The sequence below is a fragment of the Heteronotia binoei genome, chromosome 1 (genome assembly GCF_032191835.1).
Source record: "Heteronotia binoei isolate CCM8104 ecotype False Entrance Well chromosome 1, APGP_CSIRO_Hbin_v1, whole genome shotgun sequence".
NCBI classification, from domain to species: domain Eukaryota; kingdom Metazoa; phylum Chordata; class Lepidosauria; order Squamata; family Gekkonidae; genus Heteronotia; species Heteronotia binoei.
Window position 1 is genome coordinate 24,227,588 of NC_083223.1, and position 17,885 is coordinate 24,245,472.

The following is a 17,885-nucleotide window of genomic DNA, read 5'->3' on the forward strand; positions in this document are numbered from 1 at the left end:
TGATGTTCCACATGGTGGAGCTCTAAGACTTCAAGTGTCCAAAACAGGGGCCCTTATAGAGGTAGAGAGATCTGATGTAATCAGCATAGCTAGATATTTTTTCCACCGTCAAAGAGGATTAAGATTCATTTTAAAATAAAAAGTATATAACTGGGAAAGTTGGAATTACTAGTAATAATGCAAGACTGGAAGAAAGTCACGGTCCCACCATCACTATGTGCATCATGTCATCATGGCAGTGGAGTGTACTGGTCAGAGTGTCGGACTTGGATCTGGGACACCCAGGTTCTAATCCTGGCTCTGCTATGGAAGGTTGCTGGGTGTCCAGTCCCATGGTCTTAGCACAACCTACCTCACAGGGCTGTTGTGAGGATAAAATGGATGAGAAGATTACAATGTAAACTGCTGGGGGAATAGGTGGGATATAATGCAAATAAATAGGCTTGCATATTTATAGTGCTACATTTTTTAAAAAGAGGTAGCCCTGAATTAGGGGATATAGAATTCTGCGCTGAAACTTGAATGTAACTACCTGATCCTAGTGGAAAATGACTATTTAAAAAGCGGAATCCCAGGGCTTTGACTGGGATATAAAGCTTTATAAATATTTTGAGATAAATCTAGATTTACCAATCTGAAGGCAGGAGATGGAGTTGTCCTGATTTCCTGACTATAGAGATAAGAACATAAAAGCCATATTGGATCAGGCCAATGGCTCATCCAGTCCAACACTGTGTCACACAGTGGCCAAAAACCCAGGTGCCATCAGGAGGTCCATCAGTGAGGCCAGGACACTAGAAGCTCTCCCACTGTTGCCCCTTCCAGACAGAGAGTTCCATCTATACCTTGTAGCTAATAGCCACTGATGGACCTCTGCTCCATATGTTTATCCAATCCCCTCTTGAGGCTATCTATGCTTGTAGCTGGCACCACCTCCTGTGGCAGTGAATTCCATGTGTTAATCACCCTTTGGGTGAAGAAGTAATTCCTTTTATCCATTCTAACCTGACTGCTCAGCAATTTCATTGAGTGCCCACAAGTTCTGCATCACCATCATCTGAGAACAAGAGAGAGCTACTTTGGCATAGTGATTAAATGCACAGACTCTAATCTGAGAGAAACAGGTTTGATTTCCCATTTTTCCGCATGAAGCCAGGTGGGTGACTGTGGGTCAGCTAAAGTTCTGCAAGAACTTCTCTTGGGAGCAGTTCTCTGAGAGCTCTCTCAGCCCCACTTACCTCACAAGGGAGTCTGTTGTGGGGAAGGGAAGGAGATTTTAAGATCTTCCGAATGAAGGGAGGGGAGTATATCAAATCTCCTCCTCTGCTTTTTCTTCTGCTCTTTGTTTTTCTTCTTCCCCCATCTGCTGTAGCATGGTTCAGAAGGTGACTTGTTCTCCCTTTTGTGCCATCAGTGGCTGGAAACGAACTGAGACCTCACAGTATGTCAGTGCAGTTACATTGTGCTCAGGGCTTTTTTTGCATTTTAGGCCACACCCCCCTGATGAAGCCAATCCTCCTGGAGCTTACAGGGCTCTTTGTACAGGGCCTACTGTAAACTCCAGGGGGATTGACTACATCAGGGGTGTGTGGCCTAATATGCAAAGGAGTTCATGCTACTAAAAAAGCTATCAGCACAGAGAATCCAGACTTCCCTTGGGCCCTATTTGTAGGCTTGTTAGGGAGGCAGGATTAAGGTATGGAAAGGCAGGAATAGTGGCCATTACTGCCTGAAGGATGATGAGAGGGCCTTCCTGAGGCTGTTGGTGGCAGCATTGGCCTTGGGTGCTTTGCCTGTCTGGCGAGGCAGAACTTGGAGAAGGATTCTTCCCTTTGGTCTGCCCGGCCTGTATTTGAGGACCCTCAATACGTCATAGACCTTAAGTCAGCCTTCAGCTTTCCCCACCTCCTTCTCCCTCTGTCTGTTGTGCTTGTTTATCCTTTAGGTTGTCATGGTGATTTTCCATTGCCACAATTGCATCCTGGCAGTATAAACACTGGGCTGGATCCCTTTTGAGGGCTGAACACAGCCTGAGTGCCTGTTTCCCCTCCCCCTCCAATTTAAGGGATTTGGGGGTGAGGCCTTGCTGGGAACATGCCCAGCCTTGGGGGTGTTTGCAATGGAGTCACCACCCGAAGAGCACTAAAAATAAGTAATGTATTGTTAAATTGTAAGGAAATATTTTACAGGTGTGAGATCACTACTAGTACTTGACAAGAATATGGTAGGTAGCATGAGCCATCAAGCTGGTGCTGACTTTAGGCAACCCCATGCAGTTTCCAAGGCAAGAAACATTCAGAGGTTTGCCATTGCCTGCCTCTGCATAGCAACCCTGGACTTTCTTGGTGGTTTCTAAGGAACCAGGGCTGACTTTGCTTAGCTTCTGAGATCTGATGAGATCAGTCTAGCCAGGACTATGGGGATGGTTAGAATATACTGTCCTAGTAATGCATTACATTTAAGTTGTTGTAGTAATGCATTACATTTAAGTTGCAGTCAGGAAGCATCTCATTTGCTTAAATTCTGAAATAAAGAACCATTTCTTATGATAAGGAACAGATGGTACACCTGATTTACAGGCAGGGGAAATGTTGAGCCCAGAGGACTTGGCATACGTTTTCCGATTTCTCTGATGAAATGAATGCATTTAGTTTGTGACAAACAAGCAACGAAATATTGCACTAATGGTAGAAGGGAAGTTGTAAAAGAAAAGAGGAAATACCCAAAGGGGCTTTTAAAAAAAGAGAATGCCACATATTTGAGCAGACATGGTCTACTTATGACTCCTGCATTAGCAATATTTATTAACATGGAGGCAGTGTAGTGTAGTGGTTAAAGTGTCAGACTAGGATCTGGGAAACCTGAGTTCGAATCCCGTCTCTGCCATGGAAGCTTGCTGGGAGACCTTGGACACATCACACACTCTTAACCTAATCTACCTCACAGGGTTGTTGTGAGGATAAAACAGTGGGGAGGAAAGCAACATAAGCTGCTTGTCCCCTTTGGGGAGAAAGATGGGATATAAATAAAGTTTAAAATAATGCTAACAAATGGCTAAAAACAAGGTAAGATCAACCTGTGAGTGAGCAGTCAGTTACAGTTGTGATACCATCCCATACCCTACACAAGAGGAACTGGCTAAACTCCCTTAACTCAGGTATTAATGTGTTTCAACGACTACAATGAGAAAGAAAGGTAGAAGCATTAAGGGATTTCTTCCATGTAACAAAACATCTGTATGCCCTCTTTATTTATATAGAAAATGTTGTTGCTGCCTCTCCAGGACATCAGCCTGGAGCAGGTTACAAAATAAAATATAAATTAAAACTTACAACATTAAAAGTTATTAATTAAAACCCGCCATTAAAAAAAAAAGTATGGAATGCTGCTGAGAGGTCCATGAGAACCAGCATATTGTCTGAGTAAAGGCGACCAAGGCAATTTCTGCCCAAAATCCAGACCTGATTCTGGATGGAAATGGAAATAGATCAGGGTCCCCAATATGGCGTCCGTGAGCATGATTGTGCCCACTGACACCTTTTCTGCTGCTCACTAAGAGTTTTTAGTATGTTTTTAGCCAAGAGTTTTTAGCCAGCACAGCTCCTGATTAGCCATGGGAAATTGGCTTGGCTGTGAAGAACTGTAAAGTGTTGTTTCTGTAACAGTTGCCACCACAGCACAAGGATCTTCACCACAGCACTGTCTATGCATGCAAGGAAATAAGCATCCTGTTAAACAGAGCTTCAGCCTGTAATGAAGAATTAAAATTCAAGTTAGGCATAATCTGACTCTCTGATATTTTGTGGCTGGCCCTGCCTTCTGTGGCAGCCATTTTGTGGTCAGAATACCAAAGGCGCCTGCCAGCTCAAAAAGGCTGTTGAATCTAATTGATGGATTCCTGTCTGTCATGGATGAGCGTTGATTTCCTCTCTGTTCCTCAGCTTGCCGATCAGCGGGGACAGGGATGATGGTGAGCACGTGGGCCACATCCTCCATTGAAGAAGTTGCCCAGGCAGCTCCAGAAGCCATTCGCTGGATGCAGCTTTACATCTATAAAGATCGGGAGGTCACCAGATCCCTTGTGCGGCGGGCAGAAAGAGCTGGGTACAAAGGCATTTTTCTGACTGTGGACACACCGTTCCTTGGCAAACGTTTAGATGATGTACGCAACAAGTTTCAACTCCCTCCACATCTGAGGTATGTGTTGGTACTGGTCCCCCTGCAGTATTTTTTGGTTGATGTATGCCTAATTTTGGGGTTCTACACCCAGGCATTACATCCCTGTGGTCATAGCTGGCTGTTCTCAGTATGGCTTGTATTGATGACCAGGTGTTAAGCTGCCTTTTCCTATCTACAAGATAAGAGTGGATATTAAACCAGGATATGAAAGCCAGCATGGTGTAGTAGTTAAGACCAATGGACTCTAATCTGGAGAACCAGGTTCGATTCTGCACTCTTCCACATGAAGCCAGCTGGGTGACCTTGGGTCAGTCACAGCTCTTTCAGGGTTCTCTCGCCCAAGAGTCTAGCTTGTCACTTTTGTTGTTGTTCAGTCACTGGTGTATAACTTTAAAAGAGCTAGAACTTCAGGCTATTAGGCAATCTTAGGATCTCCTGGCTTTAGTACACAAAATGTAACAACAACAACAGTTGTTTTGTTTTTGTTGTTGTTTTTAAAACCAGGTAAACCAGTAAAGTTCCCATAAGCAGTTGCAGATATCTTCATATTTAATCATCAAGGGTTAGCCTCTGTGTGGATCAAAAGATCCACACAATGGGATTGGCCATGGCTGTGGGGAAAGTTAGTCTGGACTTGACTCATTAAAAAAAAATTAATCTGTAAGTTTGGCTCAAAGCCAGTGGCTATAAAAAACATCTTCATGAAGCAAATTGTGAAGTGCTGTGTGAAGAATTTCTTTTTGTGTATAATGATGTAATGGGAACTTGAACCTTACAGAGTGCCTGCTCCTCGTCAAGTGAACACAGGGCACCCTTGCCTATTTGTTTTATTGATTTGTTTCAGTATTTCATGTATTTTTATTTATTTTTGGTCCACCTTTTTGCTGAGACACAAGGCAGATTGCATGCTGTACAACAGGGGTGGCCAACGGTAGCTCTCCAGATGTTTTTTGCCTACAACTCCCATCAGCCCCAGCTGTTGGCCATGCTACTGATGGCCACCCCTGCTGTACAACAATGTAATCCAGCAGTGTGAGAGATTTAATAAACAATACAATAGGGCTGGGATTACAAAAATTAAGAACAGTGCGATAAATTATCAGACAAGAGATGGTGCTTGGGGGGCTGCCACAGTGGGAGAGCTTCTAGTGTCCTGGCCCCACTGGTGGACCTCCTGATGACACCTGTTTTTTTGGCCACTGTGTGACACAGAGTGTTGGACTGGATGGGCCATTGGCCTGATCCAACATGGCTTCTCTTATGTACTTATGAGATGTCAAATAATGCAGAAAATGGAATTACAAATCTAGATAATACACACCACAAATGCCTAATACATAGCATACGCAGTACCATAGACCGCAGTGCTGTTCTCTTTATATAAGTGCCTTCCTGAACCATTGTGTTGTACAACAGAGCTTTATCCTGAACAAGTCTGTTTTACGAAGTTTGCAGAATGACAGAACTGTCAGGAGCCTTCCTGAGCAACTCAGGCAGGCCACTCCTCAAGGGGGAGGGAACAATGGGCAGCTGTCAATCTTACCCACTCACCAAGTGCAGCCTTCAGAAAGCTTTGCTAAGATGAGCAACGCTGTCATGATGGAGCAGAGCATGACAGGCAGTCCTGTAGCTACATGGGTCCAAGGCCATAAAGGGCTTTGAATGTGATAACCAGTACCTTGCACTGAACTTGGTAACTGTTAGGTAGCCAACAGAATGGCTGTAGAATTTGTGTAATATAAATAATCCACCTAGTTCTTGATAATAACCGAATATATATATTTTTTAAAAATTGAAGATTTCACTGTAGATTAGTTATTGTGTTAATGACTGGAGCTGAATTTTAGTGGGACTTAAAAACTGCTTTTGTTTTCTGAAACTTTTCTCTTCAGAATGAAAAATTTTGAAACAAACCACCTGGCATTTTCATCTGAGAAGGGCTATGGAGAAAACAGTGGCCTGTCTGTCTATGTTGCGGAGGCAATTGATCCGTCAATTAAATGGGAGGATCTGAAGTGGCTGAGGGGTCTGACAACCTTGCCAATTGTTGCTAAAGGAATCCTCAGAGGTTTGTTGGGCTGAAGTATAACCTTTGTAGGCTATTGGAAGGGATTTTATGCTGCACATGGTAGCTTTATTCTTATTATTTATTGAAATATTGGTGTCCTGCTTTTCATTTTAAATGTGGTGCTGAAAGAGAAAGGGATGGGCACCAACTTATAAAATGCCCCAAACCAAAAGGCTCCCACCTGAACCAAGTCAGTTTGGTGAGTTCAACTCCCCTTTTCTCCTGGCTGTGGCTTAGGGTTGCCAAGTCCCCCATGGCTGCCAGCAGGAGAATTTTCACGCGTTTGCACAGCAATGATGTCACCCAGAAGTGACACATCATGTCGGGCACATTGTGCAGAATGCTCTAGGAAACTCTATGGTTTCGCTCTAGCAATTTGGGGAAGAACTTTATGATACCACCAGTGTGACACCATGGAGCAGGGGTAGCCAAACTTGCTTAACGTAAGAGCCATATTTATTTTATTTTATTTATTTTTATTACTTTACATTTTTATCCAGCCTTCTCCACAAGTGGACGCAGGGTGTCTAACAATCAGTTATCAATAATTATGATTTTAAACCAATAAAACACAATTTAAAAACATTTTATGGTGCACATGGAATAAACATCAGATGTTTGAGAGCCACGAGACATGAACATCAGATGTTTGAGGGCCACAAGATAGGAAGGAAGGAGAGGTGGAAAGAAAGCAACTTTAAATGCATTCTCCAAGTTGCCAACTGGCTTGGCTTTGTGAAGGGATTTAAAGAGACAAATGCCTTTTCCTAGTCAGCCAACAGTGTGGTGGGGGCTTCAAGAGCCACACAATATATGTGAAAGAGCCACATGTGGCTCCCAAGCCACAGTTTGGCCACCCCTGCCGTAGAGTTTTCAGCAAATTCCTAGAGCGTCCTGCGTGACATGCCCAGTGTGATACATCACTTCCACGTGACATCGTCGCACCGTGCAGGATCCCCCTGGCAGCCTCCCCCCTGCCAACAGGTTAGGGCCCACCAAATAGGGGGATCCTTCACCCCTGTTGGGAACTTGGAACCCCTACTATGGCTCACAATGGCCAGGAGAAAGGGGGGGAATTGCCTGGGAATGGTTAAATCCTGGCAGCCGGGGGATTTTTTTGCAGCAGGAACTCCTTTGCATATCAGGTCACACACCCCTGATGTAGCCTATCCTCCTGAAGCTAGTACAGGGTCTACTGTAAGCTCCAGGAAGATTGACTATATCAGGGGTGTGTGGCCTAATATGCAAAGGAGTTCCTGCTACAAAAAAAGCCCCGCAGGCAGTCATTTAACCCATCCGTTTTGCTTCCCCCTGCTTCAAAGCAGAGGGGAAGTGAAAATGATTGGTGAAATGGCTCACAGCCATTTCAACCTAACAGTGGGCTGGGTGTGGCTGTCAGCTGTTAGGCTGAAATACCTGGCAGCCATTTCACCAATCCATTTTGCTCCCTTCTGCTTCGAAGTGGGGGAAGTGAATCCATCCGGTGAAATGGCTTGCAGACATTTAAAACTTAACAGGTCAGCTGCAGCTCCGCGCCACTCAGCAGTCAGGTTTAAATGGCCTCACACAGCCAAACTGAATAGGACAAAAGTCCAGTAAATGTTTGGGGACGGCGCCTTCCCTGAACTTTGGTTCGGGGGCTCTAAACTAGCCCAAGTTTGTGCTGAATTTTGGTTCATGAGCTAGTTCATGCCCGTCCCCTAGAGGTGAGTTTTACAAACACTGTGGACTGCCAAAAACAGAAATAGATGGGTTCTAGATCAAATCAAGCCTGAACTCTCCCTAGAAACTAAATTGACTGAGGCTATCATACTTGGTCAAATTATGAGAGGAACAGTCACTGGAAAAGACAATAATGCTAGGAATAGTTGAAGGCAGCAGGAAAGGAGGAAGAGCTAACATGATATAGATTGACTCAGTCGAGTAAGCCATGATCCTCAATTAGCAAGACTTGAACAAGGCTGTTAATGAGAGGATGTTTCGGAAGGGTCACCATAAGTTCAGAATCAATTTGACAGCACTTAATGCGCACACACACATTCTGCTTTTCATTATGGGAAGTACCCTTTGAGCAATTTACAGCAAGGTATACCTTTCAGTTCATTAAAAAAATTAAATTGAAGTCCTGCTCATGAAAACTGATACAATTACCGTAGAATATTTTTGGCTAAAGAAAATTTTCTAGCATTGCCCCTGGTGCCCTCAGGGTTGGTGAAAGCGAAAAGGAAAGTTGTGGTTCAGTACATTTCAGTGTCTCTCAGATTATCCATGAAGTTTCCTTACATGGAAATGGTTGATCAAAATGAATAATGTCTACTCAGGCTGGCAGCTGCTCTCCAGGTTCTCAGGCTGTCTTTTGCAGCACCAACCACATGATCCTTTCAACTGGAAATGCCAGGGATTGAACCTGGGACCTTCTGCATGCCAAGCAGATGCTCTACCACTGACCCACAGCCTCTCCTAAGTTGTGTATTCCCCATGTATATGGTGGGAGAAGGATGTGATCAAAATAGAGGGAAAAACTACAGCCCATTTGTGTAGTAGCTAGGTATGGGCATAGACCAGACCACGGACCAAATTTTTCCATGGATCAGGGCCCAATTTGTGGTCTGTGAGCCTGGTCCATGTACCCACCAACACAGACCTCCATGGACTGTCCCAGGAGATCTGAGAGCAGGGCTTGTAAAAGTGAAGGCTGAGGTGGGTGAATTTCCAGGTGGGTGAACTTGCTGCTTAGTCTTCACTTACACATTGCCCAGCTTTGAAAAATCCATTTAAATTTTAAAAGACTTTTACAAAGAGGCCAAGCAACATGCGAGTGAAGGCCGAGTGTTGAGCCACCACTCAGCCTTCACTCACATGCTAAGTGGCTCTGCAAAGCTGGGGAGCATGTGTTTGAAGGCCAAGCAAGTTCACTTTTTTGGGTGGGTAAACTTGCAGCCTAGCCTTCACTTGTGTTCTGTGCAGCTTTGCAAAGGCCATCTAAAATTTAAATGGCTTTTGCAAAGAGGCCAAGCAGTGACTTTACCCACTTCTGGTTCACCTGGAGGTGAACTGGAAGTGGATGAATGGACCAAACAGTGTGGCTATTAGCCACAGTGTGTGTGTATATATAAAATTTTTTGCCACTGTGTGACACAGAGTGTTGGACTGGATGGGCCGTTGGCCTGATCCAACATGGCTTCTCTTATGTTCTTAAACAGACCATGGTCTGATCTGTAAAAACTGTGAGATCTGTGAACCCCAGGGGCCATAGACCTCCATGAACTGGGTTTTTTTTGCTGGATCATGCCCATCCCTAATAGTGACTGTACACGTGGATACATATGTTTTTGAGTATTTCAGCAGTATAGACTTCAGCAGATAGAAGCTTCCATGGGTCTAAAGAGAGATCTAATTCTAAAGTATGCTAGCTCATTTCCTATAGCTTTTGAATGTCAATGCTGTTCTTTGCTGAGTGCATTCCTCCGTGTAACTATAACTCACACAAAGGACTATCCGGTGTTGTTAAGCCAAATATAACAATATATACCGAATATAGAACCATCAAATGCTCAATGTACAGTGTACATTCTCAAATGTCAATGTGCAGGGCAAAAAATTATTTATATTGTGAAACGCTCCAGGTCCGTGGTTGGAGATCCAGTTAGAAGTATTGATTATTCTCATTGGTTCCGTTGTAAGCAGAAGGAAATAGAAGCAAGTTGAGTCCACAGTATTAAATATTTATTGTTCTTATTGTTTCCATTATAAGCAGCAAGGAACAGAAGCAAGCTGATGAAGTATTTTTAAATGAAACCACTGTATATCCAGGAAGATTTGTCCTGCTCCAGCAGCTTATATAAGAAGAATTTCATGCACATCTGATAAGATCGTCAATTGTACCAATACTGTATATTTGTACCTAGCAGTTACTCATCTGGAAACAACCTCTTGTCAACTGGAACAAGATTTGGTTGCCATATTCTGTGCTCAACTGTCTGGAATTGACTGTGAAAAGTGATACATGGTTGGCTTTTTAATGTATTTTGTATGAAGTATATAGCAAGTGAGAAATGCTTTTGCACTGTACATTGGCATTTGAGAATTATGTTATAGATGACATTTGATGGTTCTATATTTGGTATATATTATTTAGAGCGCATTTCTCCAGCACTAGATGACCTTCTCTTGCAAAACCAGCTTCTTCTATTTATTATTTATTTATTTATTACTTTATATTTATATCCCGCCCTCTCCGCAAGCGGACTCAGGGCGGCTTACAATATCATAAAAACAATCAATTTCATAAAACATATAAAACCATAATACATTTATCAGGTTAAAAACTATTACGATATCTCAGTCTAGTCTGGCGGTATTAGGTTCTGACTATGACCACCAGCTTCTGTAGGATGTCCGGTGGCAGCCCATTTTCAGTCAACCAGAAAAGCCTGCCTGAACAGTTCGGTCTTACAGGCCCTGCGGAACGCCGACAAATCCCGCAGGGCCCTTATAGCTTCTGGGAGGGTGTTCCAGAGTTCTGGTGCTGCCACCGAGAAGGCCCTAGATCTTGTTGCGGATAACCTGGCTTCTTTTGGGCCAGGGGCGGACAGCAGATTTTTTGTCCCTGATCGCAGTGCTCTCTGGGGGATATATGGGGAAAGGCGGTCCCGTAGATAGGCAGGTCCCTGACCATAAAGGGCTTTAAAGGTTAATACCAACACCTTGAAGCGAACTCGGAACACAACAGGCAACCAGTGCAGCTCTCTCAGCACTGGCCGAATGTGCTCCCGTCGTGGTAGCCCCATTAACAGCCGTGCCGCAGCGTTCTGCACTAGTTGTAGTCTCCGGGTTAGCGTCAGGGGTAGCCCCATGTAGAGAGCATTACAGTGATATATTCTTGAGGTGACCGTAGCATGGATTACCGTCGCTAGGCCGCTGCGGTCCAGGTAAGGGGCCAGCTGCCGTGCTTGCCGAAGATGGAAAAAGGCAGATCTAACAGTGGCTGCCACCTGAGCCTCCATTGTAAGGGAGGACTCAAGGAGCACGCCTAAGCTCTTGACCTTGGGGACCGGTATTAGTGGCACCCCGTCAAGGGCCGGCAGCTGGATCTCTCTCCCCGGACCGCCCCGACCCAGGTAGAGAACCTCCGTCTTCGTCGGATTCAATTTCAGCCAACTCAGTTTGAGCCAGAAGGCCACGGCTTGTAGTGCCAGGTCTAGATTTTCCGGGGTACAGTCAGACTGGCCACCCATCATTAGGTAGAGCTGGGTGTCATCCGCATATTGATGGCAACCCAGTCCATACCTCCTGACTATCTGGGCAAGGGGGCGCATATAGATATTAAATAACATCGGGGATAGGACCGCTCCCTGCGGCACCCCGCAACTAAGGGGGTGCCTCTGGGATGCTTCCTCCCCTATCACCACCCTTTGTCCCCGATCTTGGAGAAAGGAAGTCAGCCACTGCAAGGCAGATCCCTGTATCCCCACATCGGTAAGGCGGTCAGTCAGTAGCTGATGGTCAACCGTGTCAAAAGCGGCTGACAGATCTAGTAACAACAGCACTGCAGAACCGCCCTGATCCAGATGTCGCATAAGATCATCCATGAGGGCGACCAGAACTGTCTCCGTCCCGTGGCCTGGCCGAAAGCCGGACTGGAATGGATCCAGTGCGGAAGTGTCCTCCAGGAATCCCTGCAGCTGAGTCGCCACCGCCCGCTCTATGACCTTACCCAGGAAGGGAAGGTTTGACACCGGCCGATAGTTCGCCAATGTGGCCGGGTCTGCTGATGGTTTTTTTAAGAGGGGACGGACCACTGCCTCTTTAAGAGGTGTGGGAAAGATCCCTTCAATCAGGGACCTATTGATGATATCCTGTAGTGGTTCACGTAGCCACGTTTGGCTGGCCTTTATAAGCCAAGACGGGCACGGATCTAACCTACAGGTCGTAGGGCGTACAGCTGCAAGGGTCCTGTCGACTTCCTCCAGACTGAGTGGACTGAAAGAATCCAGAATTGAACCAGAAGACGTGCTCGGTGCCCCAAGTTCATCTACTGTATTAATTATGGCGGGTAGGTCGTGTCGGAGTGACGAGACCTTATCTGCGAAATAGCTCGCAAAAGCCTCACAGCCTATTTCCAATTCTCTACTATTTTGTTTGCCCTGCGGCAGTTCTGTTAATGACCGGATTATACTAAACAATTGTGCTGGGCGCGAGGTCGCAGATGCGATTCTGGATGCAAAGTATTCCTTCTTTGCAGTCCGAATAGCCATCTCATAGGCCCTCATAAATGACCTATATGATGTTCTCGTAGCTTCGTCACGAGCGCGACGCCATTGTCTCTCTAGTCGTCTTAATCGTCGTTTCATCGATCGCATCTCCGGGGTATACCACGGGGCGGATCGTGATCGAGGATGAAGAGGACGTCTGGGAGCGATTTCGTCGATGGCCTCGGAGAACCGGTTGTTCCAGGTCTCCACCAGCCCATCCAACGAGTCGCCGGTAGGCCAAGGGTCCCGCATAGCCATCTGAAGCCGCAATGGGTCCATCTGACTACGCGAGCGAGCCCAAATCTGCTCACCGCCTAAACGGGACAGAGGTGGTATGTCCACACGGGCCTTCAGGACCTGGTGGTCAGACCATGGCACTGCCTCAGCAGATATCTGACCCATTGTTACTCCCGCCGCGAAGATCAGGTCTAGTGTGTGCCCAGCCTGGTGTGTGGGCGCTGTTACATATTGGGAAAGTCCCAGTGCTGCCATGGAAAGCACTAGGTCCGTCGCACGAGTGGAAGCTGCGTCCTCGGCATGGACATTGAAGTCACCCAGGACTATAAGTCGGGGATGCTCCAATGCCCAGCCTGTTACAGCCTCCATCAAGGACGGCAGGGCACTGGCTGGTGCGTTAGGCGGACGGTACACCAGCCAGATTGCCAGACTCTCCCCAACGTCCCACTCCAGGCCCACACACTCCACGCCCTTGATCTCTGGCGGCGGAAGCGTCCTGAAGGAGCAATCCTCCCGCATGAAAAAGGCCACCCCTCCCCCCCGCCCGCTAGTCCGGGCCTGGTGAAGGACGGAGAACCCAGGCGGGGCTACTTGGGAGAGAGCAACTGTCTCCCCCTCCCGCACCCAGGTCTCCGTCACGCAAGCCAGGTCCATGTCCTGCCTGATGAAAAATTCTTGCAGGACTGAGGTTTTATTATTTATGGACCTGGCGTTGCACATCACCAAGGATGGAGGCGAGTGTCTCCACTTGGCCGTCCCGCTTGCCATCCTTGGGATGGGACACAGGCTGGAAGGGGGGCGAGCCCTCTTGTGTCTCGTACTCCTTCCGTTCACATTCTGGTGAGCAGAAAGCACTTACAGCCAGAGAAATGTGCTCTGGAATGGAGAAGAGCTGCGCAAACAGTAGGAAAGTATAGGATCCATACTAAAATGACTGTTTCTAAAGAGTGGTCTCTTGTGTTGGCTCTCTGTGTTGACTCATGTATATATACTAGTATGAAATTCCATGTAAGATTCAACCAAAACCCATAAATGTACATTTTTGTTTACAACTACACAGACCACACAATCTCTTTTAAGAGTTGTTTGAACCACTTGGAAAGTAATGGACATTAATTAAACTTAATGGCAGATGTGACAAGGAGTAGCAATGCTGGAAATTTGTCAATGTGTTGTGTGCACAGGCTACATAAGAACATAAGAGAAGCCATGTTGGATCAGACCAGTGGCCCATCCAGTCCAACACTGTATCACATGGTGGCCAAAAAACCCAAGTGCCATCAGGAGGTCCACCAGTGGGGCCAGGTCACAAGAAGCCCTCCCACTGTTGCCCCCCCAGCACCAAGTTCTTCTCTGGACTGCATGTATGTGGAATCAGGATGTTTCTTCAAATTGCTGTAATAAATCAAAACCCATTTGAAACTCATGAAATGATTATATTAAAATGTGACAGTGATTCTCGTAGACATATAAATTTGTCTACAAGAAACATCTCTCAGCAGGAGGTGGAATTAAACACCAGTGATATTACATATCAGACCTTTAGATAAGAGTGCCAGGGATATTGACAGAGCTGGGAGATGGTGCCTTTGGGTGTGGGATATAATGGAATGGTAAACCTGAGTTTGATTCACTGTGTGTCATTACTCAGACCTTAGCTGCTGACCAGAGCTGCGTGAGAAATGTTCCTCTAAAAAGCTGAAAACTTGGCATTGTTTATTAACTGAAGAGTTTTTATGGATTTCATAGCCATCATATTGACGCGAGTTACAACTTATAAATGTTAATTCCTTTTTTTAAAAAACTTCCCAGCTGATGATGCAAGGGAAGCAGTGAAGCATGGTGTAAATGGAATCCTGGTGTCAAACCATGGGGCACGCCAGTTGGATGGGGTTCCAGCCACGGTGAGTATTGAAGGAACCTTTCACTGAGGCTGGCCAATTCTCAGTAAAACTCAAGCCACAGCAGAAGTGGCTTTCATGGGTGTTTGAGTGTTTAATATTTGTATGCATATGTGAGTAGCCTTTGATTGGCTTAGTTTTCAGAAACTAGCTCAAAGCAGAGGAACTTAAGTGTTATTGGCTTTTACTGCTTGAGCCAACAACTGTAGACTTTTTAGGATTTCTTTCCAGAGGAAAGTAAAGAGAAAGAAAAGTAGACCTTGGGGATTTGTTAGTGCTGTTTGGAATTAGTCTACACCAGAAGGTAATAAGCTTTTCTAGCATGATAGCTGTAAGGAATAAAGCAGGAAGGATTGAAGTCAGGCCCCAGAGGAAATCTTTTGGTAGTCTTGAGTTGCATCTGGCTGCTGCATAAACTATGGTGCAATAGATGGTGATTTAACAACAAAAGCAGTTAGATTTAGTCATTATTTTTGTATTGGTTAATTATTCTTTCTGATGTGATATGGAGGGCAACCAGTGCAGTGGACAAGCAATTTCCTGTTGCCTACATTTCTCACACCCAGGGACAGCTGTCCTGCTAGGCAAACTAGGTGGGAGTGCAAAATTGGGCTCCCCAACCCCCTCTCGGTGCCCCAGGCAAGTACCTAGTTTGCCTTTGTCCCCTGCCCCCGCGCCCCCTCCCTTCCCTTCCCTCCCTTTACCTTCCCCCCCCCTGCGGCTTCACACCTCCCCCCTCTCCGCCACGGCTCTGTGCCCGCCTCCCCGTGCCTCCCTGCCATGCCTCCTCCTCCCTCCTTTCGGACCCTTTCCCAGCTCGGCGTGTCAATTTCAACACTAGAACTGGCTCTAGCGCCGAGTTCCGGCTCTCTAAAGCGCCCCCCCCCCGAACACTCGAATTGCGGGTAAAACCACACTGCGGGGCCGGGCTGCGCTCACCGTCTCTCTGCAACAGTGTCCTGAAAGGGGGTCGCCCTTTCACAAAATGGCTGCTGCTGGTGGTGAAGGCTACCATCAGCACATCTCTCCTTACCAACAAGGTAGGAGGATTGACTTCACTCCCTTTCATCTCCTCAGCACAGTCCTAGGCCTTAGTTAGGGTCACCAACTACAGCAGAAAATTCCTGGAGATTTGAGGGCAGTGCCTGGGGAGGAAGCTTACTGAGGATGGAATTCCTTTGAGTCTACCCTCCAAAGCAGCCATTTTCTTCAGGGGAACTAATCTCTGTAGTCTTGAGATCAGTTGTCATTCTGGGAGAATTCCAAGCTCCATCTGGAGGCTGGTAACTCTAGCCTCAAACCATGTGGTTTTATCTACATGGGTCCTGAAACTTGGGAAATCCAGAGCTTTTTTTGAGCAGGAACACACAGGAATGCAGTTCCAGCCGACTTGGCATCAGGGGGTGTGACCTAATATCAAATGAGTTCCTGCTGGGCATTTTTAACAAAGCACTCTGTCTGAAACAATGGTGATGTCAGGGGATGTGGCCTAATATGCAAATGAGTCTGTGCTGGGCTATTTCTACAAAAAATGCCCTGGGGAAATCCATTTTCCCAGGTTGAAAAGGGCTGTTGGGAGGAGAACCAGGAAAGAACTGCATCTTTCAGGGCCATCTGTAGCTAGCTGAATCCAACCTATATTTCTGAAAAGGGTAATGAATGCAGTGAATGGCAGCTCTCAATGTCTCCAGTGGTCATGCGCCTAAATGAAGCTGCCAGTTTGGTGTAGTGGTTAAGTGTGTGGACTCTTATCTGGGAGAACCGGGTTTGAGTCCCCACTCCTCCACTTGCACCTCCTGGAATGGCCTTGGGTCAGCCATAGCTCTGGCAGAGGTTGTCCTTGAAAGGGCAGCTGCTGTTAAGAATCCTCTCAGCCCCACCCACCTCACAGGGTGTCTGTTGTGGGGGAGGAAGATAAAGGAGATTGTGAGCCGCTCTGAAACTCTTGAGTGGAGGGCGGAATATAAATCCAATGTCTTCTTTATTCTGAGTCGGATCATTGGTCCATCTAAGCCAGTGCTGTCAACTCTGACAGGCATTAGCTCTTCAAAGCCCAAGGTTGGTCTCAACCCTCCTCCCCAAGATCCTTTTAACTTGGGAACCAATATCTGGGACCTGATACATGCTCTAATACTGGGCTATGGCCCTTTGCCAAGATTCATAATAGAAAAGTAACTGTTTAGAGCCTGATAGGAGCATTTTATGTTCTTGAAACCTGACAATATGCTTTAGCTTATTTGGTTTTGAGAACAAGTTGAGTCCAAACTGGTGAACATTTCCGAGTGTCTGGTTACAACTTGATGAAATGTGTGCTTTAATTACGGCTTGTGTCACACTCAAGTAACAGCACTTGGCACCGTTTGCCTGGATGTAAAAATGAGCATATATATGCGGAAGTGGACCCAAGTATTTTTGGCAACAAAACAAAACCTTAAGGAGGAAAAACAAGCCCTTTCATTGTTTGCCAGATGACTAGGGAAAACCTCAATCGGAATATACAAGCAAATTGAAGCTGTGAATTCTTATAGCCTCTGGCCACTGCGCTTCACCTTCAAAGCAACTATTCCTGCCACGACTTGTCTCATAAGAGCATTGTTTTTCAGGGTATGGCACATCAGTTTATATTCACATGTATTCCCTTGGCCCTCTCTTACATCAACACTTTGGAAGAATTGTGGTTAGCTGATTTAAGACTTGGAGTTCATCTCACTTAGTTTTTCTGCATCCCTGTTGTGGGCTTGAGCAAATAGCTGAGTTGGTTGGTATTTCATCTGTTGATCGTCTGGTTTTCTTGGTCTGCTGAAAGAATTCAAAATGCCTTGTCTGCTAAGAGCTGATATTTTGGGCTGCTCAGGACTGTGGTTCCAGAAACATCTTTATGAGCTTTTTCAAAACACAAAGATACTTAATTTCAGAATGAGAGGTTGCTCCCCAATGTGTATAGTAGTTACACAACACTGTTTTTCATGCTGCCTCCATGCAGGCCTTAGACTTGGTGTCTTCCATAGCGGCACTGGGACTCTACCAAATTATATCAGTCCCTAAACACCAAGCAGGCTGCTGCCTGGATTTGATCTTTGGCATGGGGATGAATGTGGATCAAACCTCAAAAAAAGAGGTGCCGTGGTTGGACCACTAGGTCTTGAAGGCCCAGCTGGATGTGCCTACCCCTCCCTGTCTAGGTGGTGAACTAATTTATGCTTGCCCAAGGGGACTAATGTGTCAAGTACTGTACAGTCTTCATTA

General features: G+C 45.9%; 1 protein-coding gene across 1 annotated transcript in view; it reads left to right on the forward strand.

Annotated features, from left to right (window-relative positions):
- Positions 1–17,885, forward strand: part of HAO1 (hydroxyacid oxidase 1) — a 36,184-nt gene that overhangs the window by 5,055 nt on the left and 13,244 nt on the right. The window contains exons 3-5 of the mRNA XM_060232644.1: positions 3,942–4,197; positions 6,072–6,247; positions 14,551–14,642. Coding sequence (XP_060088627.1) covers positions 3,942–4,197; positions 6,072–6,247; positions 14,551–14,642 — 524 coding nt within the window. The remainder of the gene's footprint in view (positions 1–3,941; positions 4,198–6,071; positions 6,248–14,550; positions 14,643–17,885) is intronic.